Source organism: Oncorhynchus nerka, linkage group LG28, assembly GCF_034236695.1.
Source record: "Oncorhynchus nerka isolate Pitt River linkage group LG28, Oner_Uvic_2.0, whole genome shotgun sequence".
Classification (NCBI taxonomy): domain Eukaryota; kingdom Metazoa; phylum Chordata; class Actinopteri; order Salmoniformes; family Salmonidae; genus Oncorhynchus; species Oncorhynchus nerka.
The window spans coordinates 24744459-24768895 of NC_088423.1; the positions used below are offsets into that span (position 1 = coordinate 24744459).

Here is a 24437-nt window from a genome sequence, read left to right on the forward strand (position 1 = left end):
TAGTATTTAAAAAAAATTCATATATTATTATTTTTTACAAATAATAGTTTTTTCACTCTAAGCCCTTATTGTCAACATACATTGAGCATTGTATTTTTCCATACAGGTCTTAAACTAATGTTTTTGCATTTGCTTATAAGCACAACAAAAATCGACATTGATTAAAATGTAATATCTTTTGCGAGCTTTTATTTTGAAGTTTTGCTCATTACCATATGAAAGTGACGTCATCGTTAGTGCTGCTTGCAGAATAGTAGTGATCCCTTCCTACTTCCGAACAGTAAACATTGGGACCACAAGCGTCTACGCTTTCTAACTCATTTGTTTTACGTTTAAATGAGCAAATACCAGGTAAGTTTATTATTTTCAAATCTGAGTAGTATGCAAACATATATATCAAGTGTTGTTTTGTCAAGTGTTGTGTCCCTTTCTGTTCGCTAGCTTGCTAGATGTAGCTAGCTATTATTTTGTAGCCTAACGTTGGACTAACTGAACGTTACTCTTTGCAGTCCAAGTACCCCACATGGTCTGTTTTAATGGGCGAAATTACTTTAGAAGCTTAAAAAGCCAAATACTCCCATCAAAACGCAAATCGAGTCTCAATTGCGATACAGTTATAGAAACATAAATCCACCCTAAATTCACTGTCTTTATCATTGAGTCAGTGCCACTTTGGTTTGTTTTTGGACAATAATTTCCCACTCCAGGTTAGGTGGACGTCATATTGTATTTGTATCTCCCCTTTTCTTAGGCCTAGTATATGGATCAGACAACGTCGTTTTTATTGATCTGTTTGTAAGCGTCAGCAGAGTAGGCTACCCTGTAGTTTCTCGTATTAAAAACATTATGCTGTCTCCAGTCAGTGTGTAGTAGTATTGCATGAAATGTATTTGATAAACCTAATCTATGACACTACTCGCTCCGTTGAACAGTCTTTTTTTCGAACAGTGATTGAGTTATTGTTAGCCTAAATTATCACTATCCAATCATCACATTAGTAATAGTAGGATATATTACATACGTCTGCAAATACGAGGATTCATGGAATTACTTTATTATAATGGTGCATGTTTATGCTAAAACGTTTACTTCCTCTAACTTGATACCCACGCGCCGCCTATGTTAAGCAACTCTAGCCCAGACATTAGTTTGCTTCTGGTTTAATTTCCAAAATAAAAGTCTGTAGCTTGTTTTAGAACTGCATTCGATAATGCCGTTTATACCAGTAGATGCCATAGTATATATAGGCTTGGGCCTTCAACAAATTATTTGTGTGAGAATGATAAAGAAACAGAAGAGCCTTGTCTAGAATAACCACCTGAGCTGCAAAATATAAAGTAAATATGATTTAGTCCAGGCCTATTTTATTTATTTATATTTTGTATATTTTATTTCACCATTATTTAACCATGTAGGCCAGTTGAGAACAAGTTCTCATCTACAACTGCAACCTGGCCAAGATAAAGCAAAGCAGTGCGGCAAAAACACACGTACAGTCAATAACACAATAGAAAAAAATCTATATACAGTGTGTGCAAATGTAGTAAGATTAGGGAGGTAAAGCAGTAAATAGGCCATAGTGGCGGAATAATTACAATTTAGCATTAACACTGGAGTGATAGATGTGCAGATGATGATGTGCAAGTAGAGATACTGGGGTGCAAAATAGCAAACATAAATAACAATATGGGGATGAGGTAGTTGGGTGGGCTATTTACAGATGGGCTGTGTACAGGTGTGTACAGGTGCAATGATCGGTAAGCTTCTCTGACAGCTGATTCTTAAAATTATTGAGGGAGATATACGTCTCCAGCTTCAGTGATTTTTGCAATTCCTTACAGTCAATGGCAGCAGAGAACTGGAAGGAAAAGTGGCCAAAAGAGCAGTTGGCTTTGGGGATGACCAGTGAAATATACCAGTGAAATATACCTGCTGGAGTGCGTGCTACGGGTGGGTGTTGCTATGGTGACCAGTGAGCTGAGATAAGGCAGGGCTTTACCTAGAAAAGACATAGATGACCTGGAGCCAGTGGGTTTGGTGACGAATATGAAGCAAGGGCCAGCCAAAGAGAGCATACAGGTCGCAGTGGTGGGCAGTGTATATGGGGCTTTGGTGAAAAAACGGATGGCACTGTGATAGACTGGATGCGTCCAGTTTGCTGAGTAGAGTGTCGGAGACCATTTTGTAAATTACATTGCCGAAGTCAAGGATCGGTAGGTGATAAGAGAATTATGTTCTCCAGGTACATCACCCAATTTAATTATATTACTCTGTCTGCAAACCAGAATTTGTAAGATCCTGGTCGAATGAAACAGACGGAGGACCAGCTAAATGGTGAAAAAGGTTTATTCACGGAACGTTCTGAAGTCAAGAATACAAATCAATTCATTTTATACTGACTTCTCATGCCCACACATACGCACACACATATGCACACACATACACACAAACATACACACACACATACACACAAACATACGCACACACATGTCCTGCTACGCACACACTGTCTGTCTCACTTCCCAGCCGACAGAGATGGTGACTTTGTCCTTGAGACGTACTCCCCGTTCTCTCCCAAATCTCTAGTCAGGTCGGCACCAAGCTCAGACAGTCTGTGTTTAAAATACCAAAAAGGCCCTTTTACCCTAATTCTGACTAGGACTACACCTTTTTTTATTATGATTTCATACATTCTAATCAATTCCATACAATTATATGTTTCAGGGCAGAATATTCTATAATCATTCAATTAACAGACAATTTTCACCTATCAGTAGGATAGTCAGTTTTACGAGGGTATGTTTGGCAGCATGAGTGAAGGAGGCTTTGTTGCAAAATAGGAAGCTGATTCTAGATTTAATTTTGGATTGGAGATGCTTAATGTGGGTTTGGAAGGAGAGTTTACAGACTAACCATTTGTAGTTTGTTTTTTGTAGTTGTTTGTAGTTTGTAGTATTTGTAGTTGTCCACATATTCTAAGGCAGAACCGTCCAGAGTAGTGATGCTAGTCGGGCGGGTGTGGGCAGTGATCGGTTGCATCTAGTTTTACTTGCATTTAAGAGCAGTTGGAGGCCACGGAAGGAGTGTTGTATGGTATTGAAGCTCGTCTGGAGTAGAGGTCGACCGATACCGATTATTGGAGGACCAAAAAAAAGCTGATACCAATTAATCGGCCAATTTCTATTTATTTATTTGTAATAATGACAATTACAACAATACGGAATGAACACTTATTTGAACTTAATATAATACATCAATAAAAATCAATTTAGCCTCAAATAAATAATGAAACATGTTCAATTTGGTTTAAAGAATGCAAAAACAAAGTGTTGGAGAAGAAAGTAAAAGTGCAATTTGTGCCATGTAAGAAAGCGAATGTTTCAAATCAAATCAAATGTTATTTGTCACATACACATGGTTAGCAGATGTTAATGTGAGTGTAGCGAAATGCTTGTGCTTCTAGTTCCGACAATGCAGTGATAACCAACGAGTAATCTAACTAACAATTCTAAAACTACTGTCTTATACACAGTGTAAGGGGATAAAGAATATGTACATAAGGATATATGAATGAGTGATGGTACAGAGCAGCATACAGTAGATGGTATCGAGTACAGTATATACATATGAGATGAGTATGTAGACAAAGTAAACAAAGTGGCATAGTTAAAGTGGCTAGTGATACATGTATTACATAAGGATGCAGTCGATGATGTAGAGTACAGTATATACGTATGCATATGAGATGAATAATGTAGGGTAAGTAACATTATATAAGGTAGCATTGTTTAAAGTGGCTAGTGATATATTTACATCATTCCCCATCAATTCCCATTATTAAAGTGGCTGGAGTTGGGTCAGTGTCAATGACAGTGTGTTGGCAGCAGACACTCAATGTTAATGGTGGCTGTTTAACAGTCTGATGGCCTTGAGATAGAAGCTGTTTTTCAGTCTCTCGGTCCCAGCTTTGATGCACCTGTACTGACCTCGCCTTCTGGATGATAGCGGGGTGAACAGGCAGTGGTTCGGGTGGTTGATGTCCTTGATGATCTTTATGGCCGGAAGAAGGTCGACGACATCCAATCCTCGTTTACTAAATCAAACGACACCGCTGGTTCTGCTCACACTGCCCTACCCTGTGCTCTGACCTCTTTCTCCCCTCTCTCTCCAGATGAAATCTCGCGTCTTGTGACGGCCGGCCGCCCAACAACCTGCCCGCTTGACCCTATTCCCTCCTCTCTTCTCCAGACCATTTCCGGAGACCTTCTCCCTTACCTCACCTCGCTCATCAACTCATCCCTGACCGCTGGCTACGTCCCTTCTGTCTTCAAGAGAGCGAGAGTTGCACCCCTTCTGAAAAAACCTACACTCGATCCCTCCGATGTCAACAACTACAGACCAGTATCCCTTCTTTCTTTTCTCTCCAAAACTCTCGAACGTGCCGTCCTTGGCCAGCTCTCCCGCTATCTCTCTCAGAATGACCTTCTTGATCCAAATCAGTCAGGTTTCAAGACTAGTCATTCAACTGAGACTGCTCTTCTCTGTATCACGGAGGCCCTCCGCACTGCTAAAGCTAACTCTCTCTCCTCTGCTCTCATCCTTCTAGACCTATCGGCTGCCTTCGATACTGTGAACCATCAGATCCTCCTCTCCACCCTCTCCGAGTTGGGCATCTCCGGCGCGGCCCACGCTTGGATTGCGTCCTACCTGACAGGTCGCTCCTACCAGGTGGCGTGGCGAGAATCTGTCTCCTCACCACGCGCTCTCACCACTGGCGTCCCCAGGGCTCTGTTCTAGGCCCTCTCCTTTTCTCGCTATACACCAAGTCACTTGGCTCTGTCATAACCTCACATGGTCTCTCCTATCATTGCTATGCAGATGACACACAATTAATCTTCTCCTTTCCCCCTTCTGATGACCAGGTGGCGAATCGCATCTCTGCATGTCTGGCAGACATATCAGTGTGGATGACGGATCACCACCTCAAGCTGAACCTCGGCAAGACGGAGCTGCTCTTCCTCCCGGGAAGGACTGCCCATTCCATGATCTCGCCATCACGGTTGACAACTCCATTGTGTCCTCCTCCCAGAGCGCTAAGAACCTTGGCGTGATCCTGGACAACACCCTGTCGTTCTCAACTAACATCAAGGCGGTGGCCCGTTCTTGTAGGTTCATGCTCTACAACATCCGCAGAGTACGACCCTGCCTCACACAGGAAGCAGCGCAGGTCCTAATCCAGGCACTTGTCATCTCCGTCTGGATTACTGCAACTCGCTGTTGGCTGGGCTCCCTGCCTGTGCCATTAAACCCCTACAACTCATCCAGAACGCCGCAGCCCGTCTGGTGTTCAACCTTCCCAAGTTCTCTCACGTCACCCCGCTCCTCCGCTCTCTCCACTGGCTTCCAGTTGAAGCTCGCATCCGCTAAAAGACCATGGTGCTTGCCTACGGAGCTGTGAGGGGAACGGCACCTCAGTACCTCCAGGCTCTGATCAGGCCCTACACCCAAACAAGGGCACTGCGTTCATCCACCTCTGGCCTGCTCGCCTCCCTACCACTGAGGAAGTACAGTTCCCGCGCAGCCCAGTCAAAACTGTTCGCTGCTCTGGCCCCCCAATGGTGGAACAAACTCCCTCACGACGCCAGGACAGCGGAGTCAATCACCACCTTCCGGAGACACCTGAAACCCCACCTCTTTCAGGAATACCTAGGATAGGATAAAGTAATCCTTCTCACCCCCCTTAAAAGATTTAGATGCACTATTGTAAAGTGGCTGTTCCACTGGATGTCTTAAGGTGAACGCACCAATTTGTAAGTCGCTCTGGATAAGAGCGTCTGCTAAATGACTTAAATGTAATGTAAATGTAATGGCCTTCCTGTAACATCGGGTGGTGTAGGTGTCCTGGAGGGCAGGTAGTTTGCCCCCGGTGATGCGTTGTGCAGACCTCACTACCCTCTGGAGAGCCTTACGGTTGAGGGCGGAGCAGTTGCCGTACCAGGCGGTGATACAGCCCACCAGGATGCTCTCGATTGTGCATCTGTAGAAGTTTGTGAGTGCTTTTGGTGACAAGCCGAATTTCTTCAGCCTCCTGAGGTTGAAGAGGCGCTGCTGCGCCTTCTTCACGACGCTGTCAGTGTGAGTGGACCAATTTAGTTTGTCTGTGATGTGTATGCCGAGGAACTTAAAACTTGCTACCCTCTCCACTACTGTTCCATCGATGTGGATAGGGGGGTGTTCCCTCTGCTGTTTCCTGAAGTCCACAATCATCTCCTTAGTTTTGTTGACGTTGAGTGTGAGGTTATTTTCCTGACACCACACTCCGAGGGCCCTCACCTCCTCCCTGTAGGCCGTCTCGTCGTTGTTGGTAATCAAGCCTACCACTGTTGTGTCGTCCGCAAACTTGATGATTGAGTTGGAGGCGTGCGTGGCCACGCAGTCGTGGGTGAACAGGGAGTACAGGAGAGGGCTCAGAACGCACCCTTGTGGGGCCCCCCGTGTTGAGGATCAGCGTGGAGGAGATGTTGTTGCCTACCCTCACCACCTGGGGGCGGCCCGTCAGGAAGTCCAGTACCCAGTTGCACAGGGGGGGGTCGAGACCCAGGGTCTCGAGCTTGATGACGAGCTTGGAGGGTACTATGGTGTTGAATGCCGAGCTGTAGTCGATGAACAGCATTCTCACATAGGTATTCCTCTTGTCCAGGTGGGTTAGGGCAGTGTGCAGTGTGGTTGAGATTGCATCGTCTGTGGACCTATTTGGGCGGTAAGCAAATTGGAGTGGGTCTAGGGTGTCAGGTAGGTGAGGTGATATGGTCCTTGACTAGTCTCTCAAAGCACTTCATGATGACGGAAGTGAGTGCTACGGGCGGTAGTCGTTTAGCTCAGTTACCTTAGCTTTCTTGGGAACAGGAACAATGGTGGCCCTCTTGAAGCATGTGGGAACAGCAGACTGGTATAGGGATTTATTGAATATGTCCGTAAACACACCGGCCAGCTGGTCTGCGCATGCTCTGAGGGCGCGGCTGGGGATGCCGTCTGGGCCTGCAGCCTTGCGAGGGTTAACACGTTTAAATGTCTTACTCACCTCGGCTGCAGTGAAGGAGAGACCGCATGTTTTCGATGCAGGCCGTGTCAGTGGCACTGTATTGTCCTCAAAGCGGGCAAAAAAGTTATTTAGTCTGCCTGGGAGCAAGACATCCTGGTCCGTGACTGGGCTGGGTTTCTTCTTGTAGTCCATGATTGACTGTAGACCCTGCCACATGCCTCTTGTGTCTGAGCCGTTGAATTGAGATTCTACTTTGTCTCTGTACTGACGCTTAGCTTGTTTAATAGCCTTGCGGAGGGAATGGCTGCACTGTTTGTATTCGGTCATGTTGCCAGACACCTTGCCCTGATTAAAAGCAGTGGTTCGCACTTTCAGTTTCACGCGAATGCTGCCATCAATCCACGGTTTCTGGTTAGGGAATGTTTTTATCGTTGTTATGGGATCGACATCTTCAACGCACGTTCTAATGAACTCGCACACCGAATCAGCGTATTCGTCAATATTTTTATCTGACGCAATACGAAACATGTCCCAGTCCACGTGATGGAAGCAGTCTTGGAGTGTGGAGTCAGCTTGGTCTGACCAGCGTTGGACAGACCTCAGCGTGGGAGCCTCTTGTTTAAGTTTCTGCCTGTAGGCAGGGATCAACAAAATGGAGTCGTGGTCAGCTTTTCCGAAAGGGGGGCGGGGCAGGGCCTTATATGCGTCGCGGAAGTTAGAGTAACAATGATCCAAGGTTTTACCACCCCTGGTTGCGCAATCGATATGCTGATAAAATTTAGGGAGTCTTGTTTTCAGATTAGCTTTGTTAAAATCCCCAGCTACAATGAATGCAGCCTCCGGATAAATGGTTTCCAGCTTGCAAAGAGTTAAATAAAGTTCGTTCAGAGCCATCGATGTGTCTGCTTGGGGGGGTAATATACGGCTGTGATTATAATCGAAGAGAATTCTCTTGGAAGATAATGCGGTCTACATTTGATTGTGAGGAATTCTAAATCAGGTGAACAGAAGGATTTGAGTTCCTGTATGTTTCCTTCATCACACCATGTCTCGTTAGTCATGAGGCATATGCCCCCGCCACTCTTCTTACCAGAAAGATGTTTGTTTCTGTCGGCGCGATGCGTGGAGAAACCCGTTGGCTGCACCGCATCGGATAGCGTCTTCCCAGTAAGCCATGTTTCCATGAAGCAGAGAACGTTGCAGTCTCTGATGTCCCTCTGGAATGCTACCCTTGCTCGGATTTCATCAACCTTGTTGTCAAGAGACTGGACATTGGCAAGAAGAATGCTGGGGAGTGGTGCGCGATGTGCCCTTGTCCGGAGTCTGACCAGAAGACCGCTACGTTTCCCTCTTTTTCGGAGTCGTTTTCTTGGGTCGCTGCATGCGATCCATTCCGTTGTCCTGTTTGTAAGGCAGAACACAGGATCCGCGTCGCGGAAAACATGTTCTTGGTCGTACTGATGGTGAGTTGACACTGATCTTATATTCAGTAGTTCTTCTCGACTGTATGTAATGAAACCTAAGATGACCTGGGGTACTAATGTAAGAAATAACACGTAAAAAAACCAAAAACTGCATATTTTCCTAGGAACGCGAAGCGAGGCGGCCATCTCTGTCGGCGCGTGTGAGTTCCTTGCTCAGAACATGAGAACATATCAAAGTTGGTGGTTCCTTTTAACATGAGACTTCAATATTCCAAGGTAAGAGGTTTTAGGTTGTAGTTAATATAGTATTTATAGGACTATTTCCCTCTATACCGTTTGTATTTCATATACCTTTGACTATTGGATGTTCTTATCAGCACTTTAGTATTGCCAGTGTAACAGTATAGCTTCCGTCCCTCTCCTCGCCCCTACCTGGGCTCGAACCAGGAACACATCGACAACAGCCACCATCGAAGCAGCGTTACCCATGCAGAGTAAGGGGAACAACTACTCGAAGTCTCAGAGTGAGTGATGTTTGAAACGCTATTAGCGTGCACCCCGCTAACTAGCTAGCCATTTCACATCGGTTACACCAGCCTAATCTCGGGAGTTGATAGGCTTGAAGTCATAAACTGCTCATTGCTTGAAGCATTGCGAAGAGCTGCTGGCAAAACGCATGAAAGTGCTGTTTGAATGAATGCTTACGAGCCTGCTGCTGTCTACCACCGCTCAATCAGACTGCTCTATCAAATATAAAATCATAGACTTAATTATAATATAATAACACACAAATATGAGCCTTTGGTCATTAATATGGTCGAATCCGGAAACTATCATTCCGAAAACAAAATGTTTATTATTTCAGTGAAATACGGAACTGTTTGGTATTTTATCTAACGGGTGGCATCCCTAAGTCTAAATATTCCTGTTACATTGTACAATCTTCAATGTTATGTCATAATTTCTTAAAATTCTGGCAAATTAGTTTGCAACGAGCCAGGCTGCCCAAACTGTTGCATATACCCTGACTGCGTGCAATGAACGCAAGAGAAGTGACACAATTTCACCTGGTTAATATTGCCTGCTAACCTGGATTTATTTTAGCTAAATATGCAGGTTTAAAAATATATACTTCTGTGTATTTATTTTAAGAAAGGCTTTGGTGTTTATGGTTAGGTACAGTCGTGCTACGATTATGCTTTTTTCGCAAATGCGCTTTTGTTAAATCATCCCCCTGCATTGCATTGATTATATGCAAAGCAGGACACGCTAAATAAACTAGTAATATCATCAACTATGTGTAATTAACTAGTGATTATGATTGATTGGTTTTTTTATAAGATAAGTTTAATGCTAGCTAGCAACTTACCTTGGCTTCTTACTGCATTCACGTAACAGGCAGGCTCCTCGTGGAGTGCAATGAGAGGCAGGTGGTTAGCGCGTTGGACTAGTTAACTGTAAGGTTGCAAGATTGAATCCCGGAGCTGACAAGGTAAGAATCTGCCGTTCTGCCCCTGAACAAGGCAGTTAACCTACCGTTCCTAGTTAAGAATGTGTTCTTAACTGACTTGCCTAGTTAAATAAAGGCGTTAAAAAAATAATAATACCGATTTCCGATTGTTATGGAAACTTTAAATCGGCCCTAATTAATTAGCCATTCTGATTAATCGGTCGACCTCTAGTCTGGAGGTTTGTTAACACAGTGTCCAAAGAAGGGCCAGAAGTATACAGAATGGTGTTGTCTTCGTAAAGGTGGATCAGAGAATCACCAGCAGCAAGAGTGACATCATTGATCTATACAGTCAGCCCGAGAATTGAACCCTGTGGCACCCCCATTGACTGCCAGAGGTCCGGACAACAGGCCCTCCGATTTGACACACTGAACTATATCTAAGGAGTAGTTGGTGAGGCAGTCGTTTGAGAAACTAAGGCTGTTGAGTCTAATCCACTATCTAAATATGCCATGCTGTTGTGTGTTATTTAACTTCTCTGGGATCGTTCGGGACAATAGCGTCCAACCTCGCCAACAGCCAGTGAAATTGAAGGGCGCCAAAATTCAAAACAACAAATCTCATAATTAAAATTCCTCAACCATACAAGTATTTTACACCATTTTAAAGATACGTTTCTCGTTAATCCAACCACAGTGTCCAATTTCAAAAAGGCTTTTCGGCGAAAGCAGAACATATCATTATGTTAGGTCAGCAACTAGTCACAGAAAGCATTCAGCCATTTTCCAACCAAAGAGAGGTGTCACAAAAACCAGAAATATAGATCAAATTAATCACTAACCTTTGACAATCTTCATCAGATGACACTCCCAGGACTCAATGTTACACAATACATGTATGTTTTGTTCGATCAAGTTCATATTTATATCCAAAAACCTCAGTTTACATTGGTGCCATGTTCAGAAATGCATGTTTTACATAGAATTAAAGATAAACTTGTTCTTTAATGCAACCGATGTGTCAGATTTCAAAAAAGCTTTACGGCAAAAGCACAATATTCAATCATCTGAGAACAGCGTTCAGCCACAAAAGCAAGCCATACAGTTACCCATCAAATTGTGGAGGCAACAAAATTCATAAATAGCATTATAAATATTCACTTACCTTTGCACTCCCAGGACTCCCACTTCCATAAGAAATGTTCAATTACGTCCATAATTATGTCCAAATACCTGCGTTTTGTTCGCACGTTTAGTTCACTATTCCAAAGGCACATTGCGCGAGCGCGAAATCCAGACAAAAAGTCCAGAGTTCCATTACAGTTTGTAGAAACATGTCAAACGATATTTACAATCAATTCTTAGGGTCTTCTTATAATAAATCTTCAATAATATTCCAACCGGACAATAGCGTATTCATTACAGAGGAAAAAGAGGGAACAGCACACCCGCGTGACCGCGCAGTAATCACCTGATTGGGCTCAGCCTAGTCCACTTGTTGGAACAGCTCTTATCCGACACCCTTCCACAATAGAAGCCTCAAACAACTTTCTAAAGACTGTTGACATCTGCTGGAAGCCTTGGGAAGTGCAATCTGGCCCCATAGACACAGCATATTGGATAGGCAGTCACTTAAATGAAACTACAAAACCTCAGATTTCCCACTTCCTGGTTAGATTTGTCTCAGGTTTTTGCCTGCCATATGAGTTCTGTTATACTTCACAGACATCATTCAAACAGTTTTAGAAACTTCAGAGTGTTTTCTATCCAATACTACTAATAATATGCATATATTAGCATCTGGGACAGAGTAGCAGGCAGTTTACTCTGGGCACCTTATTCATCCAAGCTACTCAATACTGCCCCCCTGTCACCAAGACGTTAATGGCCATATAATTGCATAATTTATTTTTATAGTCGCGTGGGGCTATTGTGGTGATCATGTAACCTAATGAATCACACGTTTTCCAGTATTTGGGAGCACGGACTGTAGGCCTCATATTAGGCATTTCGACTGTTTTATATTAAGGAATTCCACTCTATATATGCTTGTTATAGCCATTTGCGTTGCACAACCCCATCACGCAGAGGCTATATCCATTTCAAAACACAAAACAAAATATTGATTAAGTCTTGGCTGTAACCTGTCCTGAGCGAAATAGCCAAGGGGTCCCAAATGGTCAAGACTATCTATAGCCTATTCTTATTACCAGATCTTTTTTCCCTATCAGTCACTGACGTGCTGCTTCAACTATTTTTTTCACATTTATTTAGAGGCTGTATTTAGAGGCCTGTGAGCTTGTCTCTTTGTTTTATTTGATTTAACCTTTATTAAACTAGGCAAATCAGTTAAGAACACATTATTATGTACAATGACGGCCTACTCTATAATAAAAACAGTTCAACACAAATAGAGTTACAAAATGATTCCGCAAGACACCAGTAGCCAAAATGAAGTACCCAAAATACTCTAAATTGCAATGCCTACAAGTTGAATGACTAATTTCTTTATTTGGATAGGCCTATATTAAACATTTTATTATTAAAGTGAACACACATGCATTTCAATAAACAAATGGATAAGACTGTTCTATTCTCTTTGATTTGGTTCCTATTGCAACTCAGACAAATGACTGAATGGATGACATACTGACTAACTGAACTGAAGGATGAAAGTAAATGTTCAAATACGTTGGAATGATGTGTTGCACACATCATGCATGCTCTGCACTTTATTTGGCTAGTAGGCAAATAGGCCTACGTTAGGGTAAAATTACTATTAACGCATGACTCCAGAAGGTCATCTTCTGAGGCTGAGGGGTGCTTTTCCTCAAGGCGCATTGTGCTGTGGTGCTGCATGGAGTTCACAAGCTCTTCAACTGGGCAGCAGTGTCACAATGGGAGGAATGGCCTATACGGAGACTGCCTAAGCTCCACTGCAACATTTAACCTCTCCCTTGTTCATTTCAATGTCCATATGTTCATGACCCGATTCATATAAATGATGTCAAATTATTTGAAATTCATATTAACTCCTACAGAATATGCTTTAGCAAGATTTTGAGTGATGAAATAAATATCAAAATATTATATAAAAAAATATTGAGTGGCTAAGACTCCAGTGGTCATACATAATTCATAGATTCACCAAACATCTATTATAATTCTGTGTTTCATTATTCCTGGTATATACTACTGGTTAGGATTTCAGACAGAGCCCAGAGAATGGGATGGTGCAATACTGAATTAGTCATATTTTGATAAGGTGCATGGATGGGGATGTCCACTTCACCCAGCGACATGCCCATGCTGTGGAGATACATGAAACTTAACTGTTGTAGGCATAATACAGCTAGTGCTATCTAAACAAATCCATTACCGTAGCTACCTAAATGTGAAGTCAACTCAACAGGAGTAATAGAGAATGGAGACTTTTAACTTGAAAACGTGCAGAATACCTTTTTCTGGGTTCCCTGACTTCTGTTTTTTAATTTTTATACTGCGTTATGCTTGTTCGAGTAGCACTCCTAACAGACCGTTTGGTGTACGTTTTTTGTTGGTGAGATGAAACTGCCAAAACTCTGAAAGGTATTATTGTACATCAGAATTGCAACACAAGATTTGTTCAAGCCTAAAGGTCTATAATCATTACATGGTGTTTGTATGTTCACAGATTAAATTGCACATTTACATTCCTGTTTCACCCATGGTTTTTCTTACGATCCTAACAATACATATTCTAGGGAGTTTTTCCTAGCCACCGTGCTTCTACACCTGCATTGCTTGCTGTTTGGGGTTTTAGGCTGGGTTTCTGTACAGCACTTTGAGATATCAGCTGATGTACGAAGGGCTATATAAATAAATTTGATTTGATTTGACATATGTTCAAGCTTTTGGCAGGTATCTGGCTCCATAAGACAATACTTCTACTAATAAGGCTCAATCTCACAGGCACAAACATGACCGGAGTCTCACTATCACAATAACCTCCCGCCCTTAAAGGGGCAGGTGAAAATGTTTCTCATCTGTGATATTTTGCTTACAAGACTCCGGTCACAAAAATGTAATTATACAATATACCACATTAGAAATAAATGTATTGTTTTAGAAACATTACAAGTCATGTGCATATTTTTTTGTGGTCTTTTGTTGGTGTAATTTTAGCAGCAAAAATAAAACATCTGACTGGCTGGTGGACCAAAAATGTAATGTTATGACCTGGTGAGTGTCTGTGCATGAAAACTAACCCAATCTTTCACTTGAGAAATACTACAGATGATCCATTATATAGACCAGATACTCTAGTGGCCGTTATGAAAATATATGTCTTCAAAAATGGAAGGCAGTCGGGACCATTCTAGCCAATGAGAGGGCAGATGAACAATCTGATTTTGGACCCAGATATCCCTCGCTTTGACATTTCCTCTCTAGGAAAAACTGCTCCAATGCTAGGGCATCTTTTTTTTCTTGATTTTCAAGTGAAGGGCTATGTGAGCACATTCTTTCGGTTCGCCTAGTCGAAGCCAGCCGAACCGAAATATGCGGAAGCCGTAAGAAGATTTATTGATGTGTCCCAATACTCCTGTTCCACAGCACTGCAATGGCAATTGACTGGCTTGGATTTGGCTATGCTGCAGCCATAGCCCTGGGGGGATTCATGGGGTACAAGAAAAAAGGTAGGAGTTTCCAGCGAAGCATTTCAAAATACACAAAGCAACATGAATTTGTCTCATTGTTTCATTGACCTTGTAAAGTAATAGATATTTATTTTTTTACTACAGGTAGTGTCATGTCACTGATAGCTGGGATATTGTTTGGCAGCATAGCTGCCTATGGGGCCTTAATGATTTCATATGACCCAACCAAGACTTTCTACTCCCTCGGTAAGTATGCCTGCTTTGCTGGGATGTGTAGGTCACCAAAAACCTGAATGAAATATAATTAATTATTTTAGGCCTTGACATGTCTTTAAATAGCATTTCATAAATGTATAAATCTTTATTTTTTCCAGTTGCCTCAGGAGCGCTGACAATAGTGATGGGAATGAGATTCAAGAAATCTGGGAAAATAATGCCAGCTGGCATCATGACAGGACTAAGGTGAGAATCACCAAATGTGCACTATACTCAGTATTGGTTACATTTAACTTATTTTCATTGTATTTTGACCCTGTTGGAATGTTTCAAATTAAATAATTAAGTTGTACAATCAATGAAGTTATCATATGTGGTTTCTTTATTCAGTTTGCTGATGGTCCTGCGACTTCTCTTCATGGGCGTGATTGTAATGTGATTTGAACAACACAACTGTCTAAAGTGAGACTGAAAATATCACTGCAAGGGATGAAGTTCCATTTGCACATTGTTTGTGCTTGCCAAAATTGTTTTTGTAATGATTTGTTCAATGAATATGGGAACAGAAATACAGTAACATTTACTACTTGATCTGAATAAATGTTATAGCACTGAAGGTATGACTACTTACTTAGTTTGACAATCATGTTTAGCTGCCTTACTGTAAATAACCTAATAAATTATGGAATAGCTCAGAACAGACATGTAGTGTTTAATTACAGCTGATATTTTGTTTAACAGCCTTTTTTGTGTATTATTGAAAAACAAATACTTGTTCTACTTGAACAATTTGGTCCTTACTCATACATGTTACAAGAAATGACAGTCTGGAATAATCTGTATCTAATATTCACTTCAACTCTACATTTTTTCGATAAGCATCAGTGCTTGAAGTTGAACACCTCATACACAGTCTTTACATATAAGTCATCTGGTTGAGGCTTTCTCTTGCTGCCTGGCTGCAGGAACTTCTGAATGGCTGGTAGGCTTTTCATCCTCCCTTGAAAAGCCTGAAAAAAAATTTTTTTTCACCCAATCAAGAATTAATCAAATGAAGTATCTTATGGATCTTTTGACCTTTCTTTCAAATATGCTGCTGACTATGTCCTAATTATCTCTCCTTCCTCCCAAAGTGTGCCTGGGTTCACTTCCCTTAATCGATTTGAAAGGAAATGACAGTCAAATAAATATGCCTCCACCAATCCAATGTTTTTAGATTTGTGGGAAGTAGTGAACGAGGGCATACTTGAGAGATTATTGGGACACACCCAGGGTGTTGCAGCAGTACAGTACGTTTAAAAATAGACAGGGTGTTGTAGCAGTACATTTGAAATAGTATGGCCAGACTTATGTTTATCTGTATGAAAATGTGCAGCAGGTATGCAATATTCTTATGCTTTTTGGGTTATGTGAACCTGTAACATGTTTTGATGAGATGCACTTAAAATGTATCAAGACTTGTCTCAACTTATTTTGTCAAGTTCAAAATACATTTGTAATAAACTTTACCTTAACAACAGGGAATTTGGAGAGAATTGTAGGAAATTTCTCCTCCAACATCAAGGTGATTTCAAGTAGCTGGACATCAGCACAGCTCAACTGATAACCCACCAGGTACTGGGAGCTAGCAAGAGCCTGTAAGAAATCAGTGCACACCCTCACATTAGACAATACATGAACTTGTACAGACGTGCCAACCTTTTCATTTAGCAGACATGGTATTTCGCAATGATAATAAAACTGCTTTAGGTTCAGGTTACTTTAATGAGCTCTACCCTTCCCAGCTGGCCAAGGCCCAAAGCATGCAGTACCTTTTCGAACACGGGAATGTAGCGGCTTGTAGCTTTCCTCTCAATGTCCTCCAGTTTAGTTTTCTTGGCGTCAGGTGAAATGAATGGCAACATCATTATCATTTCCATCAAGTCCCTCACACCTTCAGAATACATGTCAATCCTAAAGGTAAATGAAAACCAAACCCTTAGCAGAATTACCCCCCTTTTGTACAAACAGCTACCATTATGCCTCTAACACAGCCAAACAAGTAAATAAAAGTTATGACATTAAAATTCATACATACATGACTCGTTCTTTTAGGTCATTCCCGTAAAGATTGTATTTCCCTGCTATGTAGTTTAGGATAGCCTTGGTTTGAACCAGCTTCATTCCATCAATTTCCACCAATGGAACTTGCTCAAACATGAGTGCTCCATCTGGGGGGGGTCCAACAATTAAACACCCTTCAACACAATGAGCATGTTATCGGAGTTATTAACACCGTGAACAAACTTACCACTCAACAGCTTTACATATTCCTCGTGCTTTGTCATATTCACTTCTTCAAACTATGGATATAAAATGTATATTTTCAGAACGACATCAGTTTAGTGATCCATCTGTGTGCATCACCTGTAGGCCTGTCCACTATTTCACTTAGGGTAGGTCTACTTGAAAATGCAAGTCCTGTAAACAGCCCACAGCCACATGTTTTGTATTTGTTCAGCCTACTTACCTCAACTCCAGCAACCGCTAAAAGCCATCGAATTGACTCCATTTTCCCCCTCCCATTGAAATAAGTCAACACCACTTTTCCAGACATGGTGAAATTGAAGTTTACTACAAAAAAGAAACAACCACACTCCATTACACTTTCATGTGCAAATGCAGTAATGTTGTGTTTGATACATTGCATTAGATTTAGTGTATGCAGGCAAATCCCTGTCTGTTTGCTAAAAGTAATGACAGTGTCAAATAAATTACTGTGCATTTTAATCAGACTACTTAAACTTTTTAAAATTTAACTAGGCAAGTCAGTTTAGAACAAATTGTGCACCGCCCTATGGGATTCCCAATCACAGTCGGTTGTTATACAGCCTCCTCAACTAGAACCAATAAAGTTGAGAGAAAAAAAGCCTACAAAACATATGGTTGTCTGTTTAATTATCAACCTACAATTTTAAGATAAGTTTAAGAAGTACTGACCTTGTGTGTCGGAGAGAAGTATGAACCTGTGTGAACACCAAAAAAGTTCACTTGCAAAGTTATGTAACGCCACACCTTTGGAACTCCTTCCGGACAATCTCAGGGCTGTTCAGACTGTTGTAGCTTTTAAACCTTTCCGCTTAGACTTTGATATTGTTATACACTGTATATTTGCTTTGTTTAAAAATATATATATTTGTACTTTTATTTTATGAACTTTGAGATTATTCTTGTATAATAAAAAGTGCTTTACAAATGTCATAAATTATTATTATAATTAATGACGTAGCAGGTGGGGACGTCTCTTCTGCACTGTTCAACAAATCCAGTAAATGTGGAGGAGGAGTTAAGATGGAGTGTCGCCTTGTTAATGGTCAACACTAGTTACCACAGCCACAAAGTATTAAACCCTGACTATTTCTACAATTTCTCTTTTTAAAATGAGATTTTAAACCTCAACCACACTGCTAATCTTATACATAACCATAATTTAAGAAAGTTACTCTGTGTCGTTTACTTGGGACACATGAAGCATAGTGGGCAGAACAAGCAAGGAGGTGTGCAAAGCCAAGCATGAGCTGGCGAGAGACTATTGGCGCCTTGTTCCGAAGTGCGCGTGTGAACAAACTCCATTCGACCCTGCATTAAGTCTGTTACAAACACAGTGCACTGAGTAGAGTATTGGAAGCTATTTTGTAGATGACATCGCCGAAGTCGAGGATCGGTAGGATAGTCAGTTTTACTAGGTTAAGTTTGGAGGCGTGAGTGTAGGAGGCTTTGTTGCGGAATAGAAAGCCGACTCTAGATTTGATTTTAGATTGGAGATGTTTGATATGAGTCTGGAAGGAGAGTTTACAGTCTAGCCAGACACCTAGGTACTTATAGATGTCCACATATTCTAGGTCGGAACCATCCAGGGTGGTGATGCTAGTCGGGCGTGTGGGTGCAGGCAGCGAATGGTTGAAAAGCATGCATTTGGTTTTACTAGCGTTTAAGAGCAGTTGGAGGCCACGGAAGGAGTGTTGTATGGCATTGAAGCTCGTTTGGAGGTTAGATAGCACAGTGTCCAAGGAAGGGCCAGAAGTATACAGAATGGTGTCGTCTGCGTAGAGGTGGATCAGGGAATCGCCCGCAGCAAGAGCAACATCATTGATATATACAGAGAAAAGAGTCGGCCCGAGAATTTAACCCTGTTGCACCCCCATAGAGACTGCCAGAGGACCGGACAACATGCCCTCCGATTTGACACACTGAACTCTGTCTGCAAAGTAGTTGGTGAACCAGGCAAGGCAGTCATTAGAAAAACCGAGGCTATTGAGTCTGCCGATAAGAATATGGTGATTGACAGAGTCGAAAGCCTTGGCAAGGTCGATGAAGACGGCTGCACAGTACTGTCTTTTATTGATGGAGGTTATGATATCGTTTAGGACCTTGAGCGTGGCTGAGGTGCACCCGTGACCGGCTCGGAAACCAGATTGCACAGTGGAGAAGGTACGGTGGGATTCGAGATGGTCAGTGATCTGTTTGTTGACTTGGCTTTCGAAGACTTTAGATAGGCAGGGCAGGATGGATATAGGTATGTAACAGTTTGGGTCCAGGGTGTCTCCCCCTTTGAAGAGGGGGATGACTGCGTCAGCTTTCCAATCCTTGGGGATCTCAGATGATATGAAAGAGAGGTTGAACAGGCTGGTAATAGGGGTTGCGACAATGGCGGCGGATAGTTTCAGAAATAGAGTGTCCAGATTGTCAAGCCCAGCTGATTTGTACGGGTCCAGGTTTTGCAGCTCTTTCAGAACATCTGCTATCTGGATTTGGGTAAAGGAGAAGCTGGGGAGGCTTGGGCGAGTAACTGCGGGGGGGGCTGTTGGCCGAGGTTGGAGTAGCCAGGAGGAAGGCATGTCCAGCCGTTGAGAAATGCTTGTTGAAGTTTTCGATTATCATGGATTTATCGGTGGTGACCGTGTTCCCTAGCCTCAGTGCAGTGGGCAGCTGGGAGGGGGTGCTCTTGTTCTCCATGGACTTTACAGTGTCCCAGAACTTTTTGGAGTTAGAGCTACAGGATGCCAATTTCTGCTTGAAAAAGCTGGCCTTAGCTTTCCTGACTGACTGCGTGTATTGGTTCCTGACTTCCCTGAACAGTTGCATATCGTGGGGACTATTCGATGCTATTGCAGTCCGCCACAGGATGTTTTTGTGCTGGTCGAGGGCAGTCAAGTCTGGAGTGAACCAAGGGCTATATCTGTTCTTAGTTCTGCATTTTTTGAACGGGGCATGCTTATCTAAGATGTTGAGGAAGTTACTTTTAAAGAATGACCAGGCATCCTCAACTGACGGGATGAGGTCAATATCCTTCCGGGATACCCGGGCTAGGTCGATTAGAAAGGCCTGCTCGCAGAAGTGTTTTAGGGAGCGTTTGACAGTGATGAGGGGTGGTCGTTTGACTGCGGATCCAGGCAATGAGGCAGTGATCACTGAGATCCTGGCTGAAGACAGCGGAGGTGTATTTGGAGGGCCAGTTGGTCAGGATAACGTCTATGAGGGTGCCCCTGTTTACAGATTTGGGTTGTACCTGGTGGGTTCCTTGATGATTTCTGTGAGATTGGGGGCATCTAGCTTAGATTGTAGGACTGCCGGGGTGTTTAGCATATCCCAGTTTAGGTCACCTAACAGAACAAACTCTGAAGCTAGATGAGGGGCGATCAATTCACAAATGGTGTCCAGGGCACAGCTGGGAGCTGAGGGGTAGCAGGCGGAAACAGTGAGAGACATTTCTGGAGATAATCATTTTTAAAATTAGTACTTCGAACTGTTTGGGTATGGACCTGGAAAGTAACATTACTTTGCAGGCTATCTCTGCAGTAGACTGCAACTCCTCCGCCTTTGGCAGTTCTATCTTGACGGAAAATCTTAGTTGGGTATGGAAATCTCAGATTTTTTGGTGGCCTTCCCAAGCCAGGATTCAGACACGGCAAGGACATCAGGGTTGGCAGAGTGTGCTAAAGCAGTGAGTAAAACAAACTTAGGGAGGAGGCTTCTGATGTTGACATGCATGAAACCAAGGCTTTTTCGATCACAGAAGTCAACAAATGAGGGTGCCTGGGGACATGCAGGGCCTGGGTTTAACTCCACATCACCCGCGGAACAGAGGAGGAGTAGGATGAGGGTGCGGCTAAAGGCTATCAAAACTGGTCGCCTAGAGCGTTGGGGACAAAGAATAAAAGGAGCAGATTTCTGGGCGTGGTAGAATATATTCAGGGCATAATGCGCAGACAGGGGTATGGTGGGGTGCGGGTACAGCGGAGGTAAGCCCAGGCACTGGGTGATGATAAGAGAGGTTGTATCTCTGGACATGCTGGTTGTAATGGGTGAGGTCACCGCATGTGTGGGAGGTGGGACAAAGGAGGTATCAGAGGTATGAAGAGTGGAACTAGGGGCTCCATTGTAAACTAAAACAATGATAACTAACCTGAACAACAGTATACAAGGCATATTGACATTTGAGAGAGACATACAGCGAGGCATAAAGTAATCGCAGGTGTTGATTGGGAGAGCTAGCTAAAACAACAGGTGAGACAACAACAGCTAATCAGCTAACACAACAACAGCAGGTAAAATGGTGATGACTAGGCAGAGAGGGTCGGATTAACTACACACAGAGTCTGAGTTCGCGGCTGGGGCAGACAGAAAATAAATAAACATAATGGAGTACTGTGATTAATGGACAGTCCAGCAGGCATCAGCTATGTAGCCAAGTGATCATAGTGTCCAGGGGGCAGCAGTAGATGGAACAGGGAACCCGCCACTACGTTAGCAGGCGACAAGGCATTTAAAGTTAGTAGCCCTCCGACAGAGGCCGGTTGAAGGCACATCGGATGGAGTATTCGTCGGCAGACCAGTCGTGGTGGTGCGGCGGGGCGCCGTGTCGACAGAGAATCCAAGCCAGATGGCAAAAGAGGTACTGTAGAATTTAGTTTGCTGGCCGGGAGATGCGCCTGGCTCACGGCTAACTGGTGCTAGCTTCGTGGCAGTGGCGTTAGCCACTATAGCCAATCGGTAGCAGCGGTGATCCGGTGCAAAGGTCCAGAGTTTACAGCAAGGATCCGGTGGAGTATCGGGCTCTAGCCGTGTATGAGTGGGGTTCGGGTGAACAGCTGAGTAGGCCGGGAGGTGGGCCTCAGGGATAGCTTCGGTACTGGGTGCCACGGTGAGCTAGCTAGCTGCAAGCTGTGAGCTAGCTAGCTGCAAGCTAGCTGTGAAGATCAGAAGTAGTGATCCAGGGATTACGGCAGGAATCCGGCGTTGTTGTGGAGAGACAGTCCGATACTAGTAGACTGGCGAGTATTATCCAGGCTAAGAACAGGGCTGGTATCTTTGCAGAAGGTAAAAGCCGCTAGCAGTGGCTAACAATGACTGAATAGCTAATTAGCTGGTTAGCTTCTGGAGGTTCTTGAATGTGTTCTAAAATTTAAAATAATAGCGATACCGTATCACATTGGGTGAGGCAGGTTACCGGAAGTTATAATCAAATTAAAAATCAAAAAGAGATTGAAAATAAAATTGAAATATATATACAAAAAAATATGAAAAATACAAAAGTACACGAGACACAAACAAAACATGTCTTCACTGCTACGCCATCTTGGTTAACAACCAAGGAGATAAGGAGTAACAAAATATATATTTATTAAATAAAGTAACTAAGTATAATATACAATGGTGTGTGTAATCAGTAGTGTAAGTGAGTGTTTTGCATGCATGAATGTGATAATGCAGGGTGTTGAAAGGTGCCCAAGCAAACAACCAAAAGGCCACCAAGGTACACAACCAAATCTGTAAAGGTGTCTGCATGGAGAGAGTCTCTTCCATGAATGGGGAAGTGGTGTATTTATCCTGGGACACACCGAGCCCAGGTGTTTCCCATGTAGCTGTCGACCCTCCCAACTCCGCCCACCAGCATCCTAATAAGGAAAACAAGAGCAAAGAGAGAATACGGCAGACAGAGTAGGAGGGTCGTCACAACGACATTATAAATTACATCGAGATTCCTCTTAATTCTCTCTATCTTTATGGAAAACTGTTTATTCAATAAATCCCGCAACTTCTCTCATACTGGGAAGAAAAAATATAACATTTTCAGACCTTAAGGGCAGCTTTATTTCAAATGTTGTACCCAGACGGAGATAATCCAATATGCGTTTTATAGTTACATCGTTAGGGTAAAATAACCAAAAGTGGACACACTCTAATCAGTTTCTAGAGCTCAATTTCCCAGATTTTGTAGACTAGTTTAATAGTGCTTAAACCCTCATCTTTATCAAATTATCCATTACAGATACCAACTCTGGTTTAAATTGTATCTAATTATATTCTCAGCATTACTTTATCAAATCTCTAATAATTGATTATACACACATACAATTTATCATAATTTCAAATAATTCACAGAATCCATATAAAACATAAGAAAATCTTAGGTACTCACCAGTGGTGGGCCGTCAGGGCCAGCAAGGCCTTCTCTGCTGGCCAAAACATCATCAGAATATAATTATTTTTTAAATATATTTTCCCACAAATATGTATTAAATTATTCCCCAGAGTAAGAGTTACACTCTTCATTTCATAGCGTTCCTCTTGGTTGCACTGCTTCCAGCCCCAGGTTGAGATTTGGAGGGCTGGTCTTTATGTTAGATCTTTTATCCAATCATATTCAGCCATCATGTGTTGCCAGGGGTCTAAAATCTGCCCTCAGGCCTTCAGAATCAACAGTGCGGGCGCTTGTAGCTTAAAGTGAATGGAAATAAAAAATGTAGTGTCAACCAATCAGCTTTAGAGTTGGCTATTGTACGCCTGCTGGCTGGCTCCAGTGTTACACAGGAGCCAGCTAGCAGGCGTAGTGCGTGCACGTCTTTTGATTGGATTACCAATATTGAGAGGCAGGTCCTATATGGGCAGGTCTCAGAACTAGGAAACTGAAATTGATCAACAAATTAATTTGCATACTACTAAGCTGTTTTTTCAACCCACAATGGCGGAAGGAGAAGATATCGATTTGGTCAAGGATATAATTATAACACCATACTCAAGACAAACTTTTCAAGAAAAGTTAGACATTGTCAGGAGAGGTAGACGCCGACGCTACAAAGCCTATCACAGGCGGGAAAGGGGTTTGTTCGCCACTTTCAACAATGAATGACTCACAGGCTCCGAGAAGCACTGCAAACTGTACTGCTGAGAATGCCTATTATTTGCAAATGATCGATTTGGTGTTTGGAGCCACACTGGCTTTGCAAACCTGAGTTGTCTAACCAAGGCAGCAACGAGACACCAAAGTACGGCTGGGCACTTACAAGCAATGGTGCTTTTGAAATATTTTGGGGACCCCCAAGTGGATCTACAGCTCAACGAACAAGCGCACAGGGCAACGAAGCTGCACAATGAAAAGGTATTGTACTCTTCCCCTGCAATTCTCTGAATGAAAATGTCAATTTCAAGGTGACGCAACGCCTGGTTATACTGCGTTTCTGTCTAAATGTATAGTGTCTAGAGCCATGACATCATAATGATGGTAATAAGAGGTGGATTAATTCGGGTGGGACTGTGTAGGACTTCACTGAAGGCCCAGGCCCCAGAACCACGGCACGCTACTGGTACTAACACAGAACATTAAGGATCAACCCACACAGGATTGG

The 24437-nt window shown here is 42.8% G+C and overlaps 3 protein-coding genes across 5 annotated transcripts in view; 2 read left to right on the forward strand and 1 right to left on the reverse strand.

Moving 5' to 3' along the window:
• The window catches only part of LOC115113033 (1-acyl-sn-glycerol-3-phosphate acyltransferase epsilon-like), an 89969-nt gene extending 84937 nt beyond the window's left edge, over nucleotides 1–5032 (forward strand). Inside the window, exon 8 of the mRNA XM_065012717.1 lies at nucleotides 4249–5032. Coding sequence (XP_064868789.1) covers nucleotides 4249–4481 — 233 coding nt within the window. The 3' untranslated portion in view covers nucleotides 4482–5032. The remainder of the gene's footprint in view (nucleotides 1–4248) is intronic.
• Nucleotides 243–15467, forward strand: tmem14a (transmembrane protein 14A). 3 transcript variants are annotated; one of them, XM_065012718.1, is made up of 7 exons: nucleotides 248–351; nucleotides 8631–8742; nucleotides 8914–8990; nucleotides 14510–14592; nucleotides 14698–14799; nucleotides 14928–15015; nucleotides 15160–15467. In XM_065012718.1, exons 4-7 carry the CDS (start codon nucleotides 14517–14519, stop codon nucleotides 15206–15208), a joined length of 315 nt encoding a protein of 104 aa, XP_064868790.1. In that variant the 5' UTR covers nucleotides 248–351; nucleotides 8631–8742; nucleotides 8914–8990; nucleotides 14510–14516; the 3' UTR covers nucleotides 15209–15467. The 3 variants fall into 3 exon arrangements, with proteins under 3 accessions (XP_029496090.1, XP_064868790.1, XP_029496091.1); XM_029640230.2 differs by lacking the exons at nucleotides 8631–8742; nucleotides 8914–8990 and having other exon boundaries at nucleotides 243–351; XM_029640231.2 differs by lacking the exons at nucleotides 248–351; nucleotides 8631–8742 and having other exon boundaries at nucleotides 8828–8990.
• On the reverse strand, nucleotides 15129–17856 carry LOC115113034 (glutathione S-transferase 3-like). Its single transcript, XM_029640228.2, has 7 exons — nucleotides 17749–17856; nucleotides 17279–17382; nucleotides 17060–17111; nucleotides 16847–16979; nucleotides 16581–16722; nucleotides 16279–16404; nucleotides 15129–15779 (listed from the first exon to the last, which is right to left on the reverse strand). Exons 2-7 carry the CDS (start codon nucleotides 17363–17365, stop codon nucleotides 15651–15653), a joined length of 669 nt encoding a protein of 222 aa, XP_029496088.1. The 5' UTR covers nucleotides 17366–17382; nucleotides 17749–17856; the 3' UTR covers nucleotides 15129–15650.
• Nucleotides 17857–24437: the final 6581 nt, after the last annotated feature.

Coding starts and splice junctions, on each gene's coding strand:
- tmem14a (XM_029640230.2), top strand. CDS start 14,517: ATGGCAATTGACTGGCTTGGATTTGGCTATGCTGCAGCCATAGCCCTG. Junction 14,593..14,697: donor CATGGGGTACAAGAAAAAAG/GTAGGAGTTTCC, acceptor TTTTTACTACAG/GTAGTGTCATGTCACTGATA. Junction 15,016..15,159: donor GGCATCATGACAGGACTAAG/GTGAGAATCACC, acceptor TTCTTTATTCAG/TTTGCTGATGGTCCTGCGAC.
- LOC115113034 (XM_029640228.2), bottom strand. CDS start 17,365: ATGTCTGGAAAAGTGGTGTTGACTTATTTCAATGGGAGGGGGAAAATG. Junction 16,980..17,059: donor ATATGTAAAGCTGTTGAGTG/GTAAGTTTGTTC, acceptor GACCCCCCCCAG/ATGGAGCACTCATGTTTGAG. Junction 15,780..16,278: donor CCAAATTCCCTGTTGTTAAG/GTAAAGTTTATT, acceptor ATTTTTTTTCAG/GCTTTTCAAGGGAGGATGAA.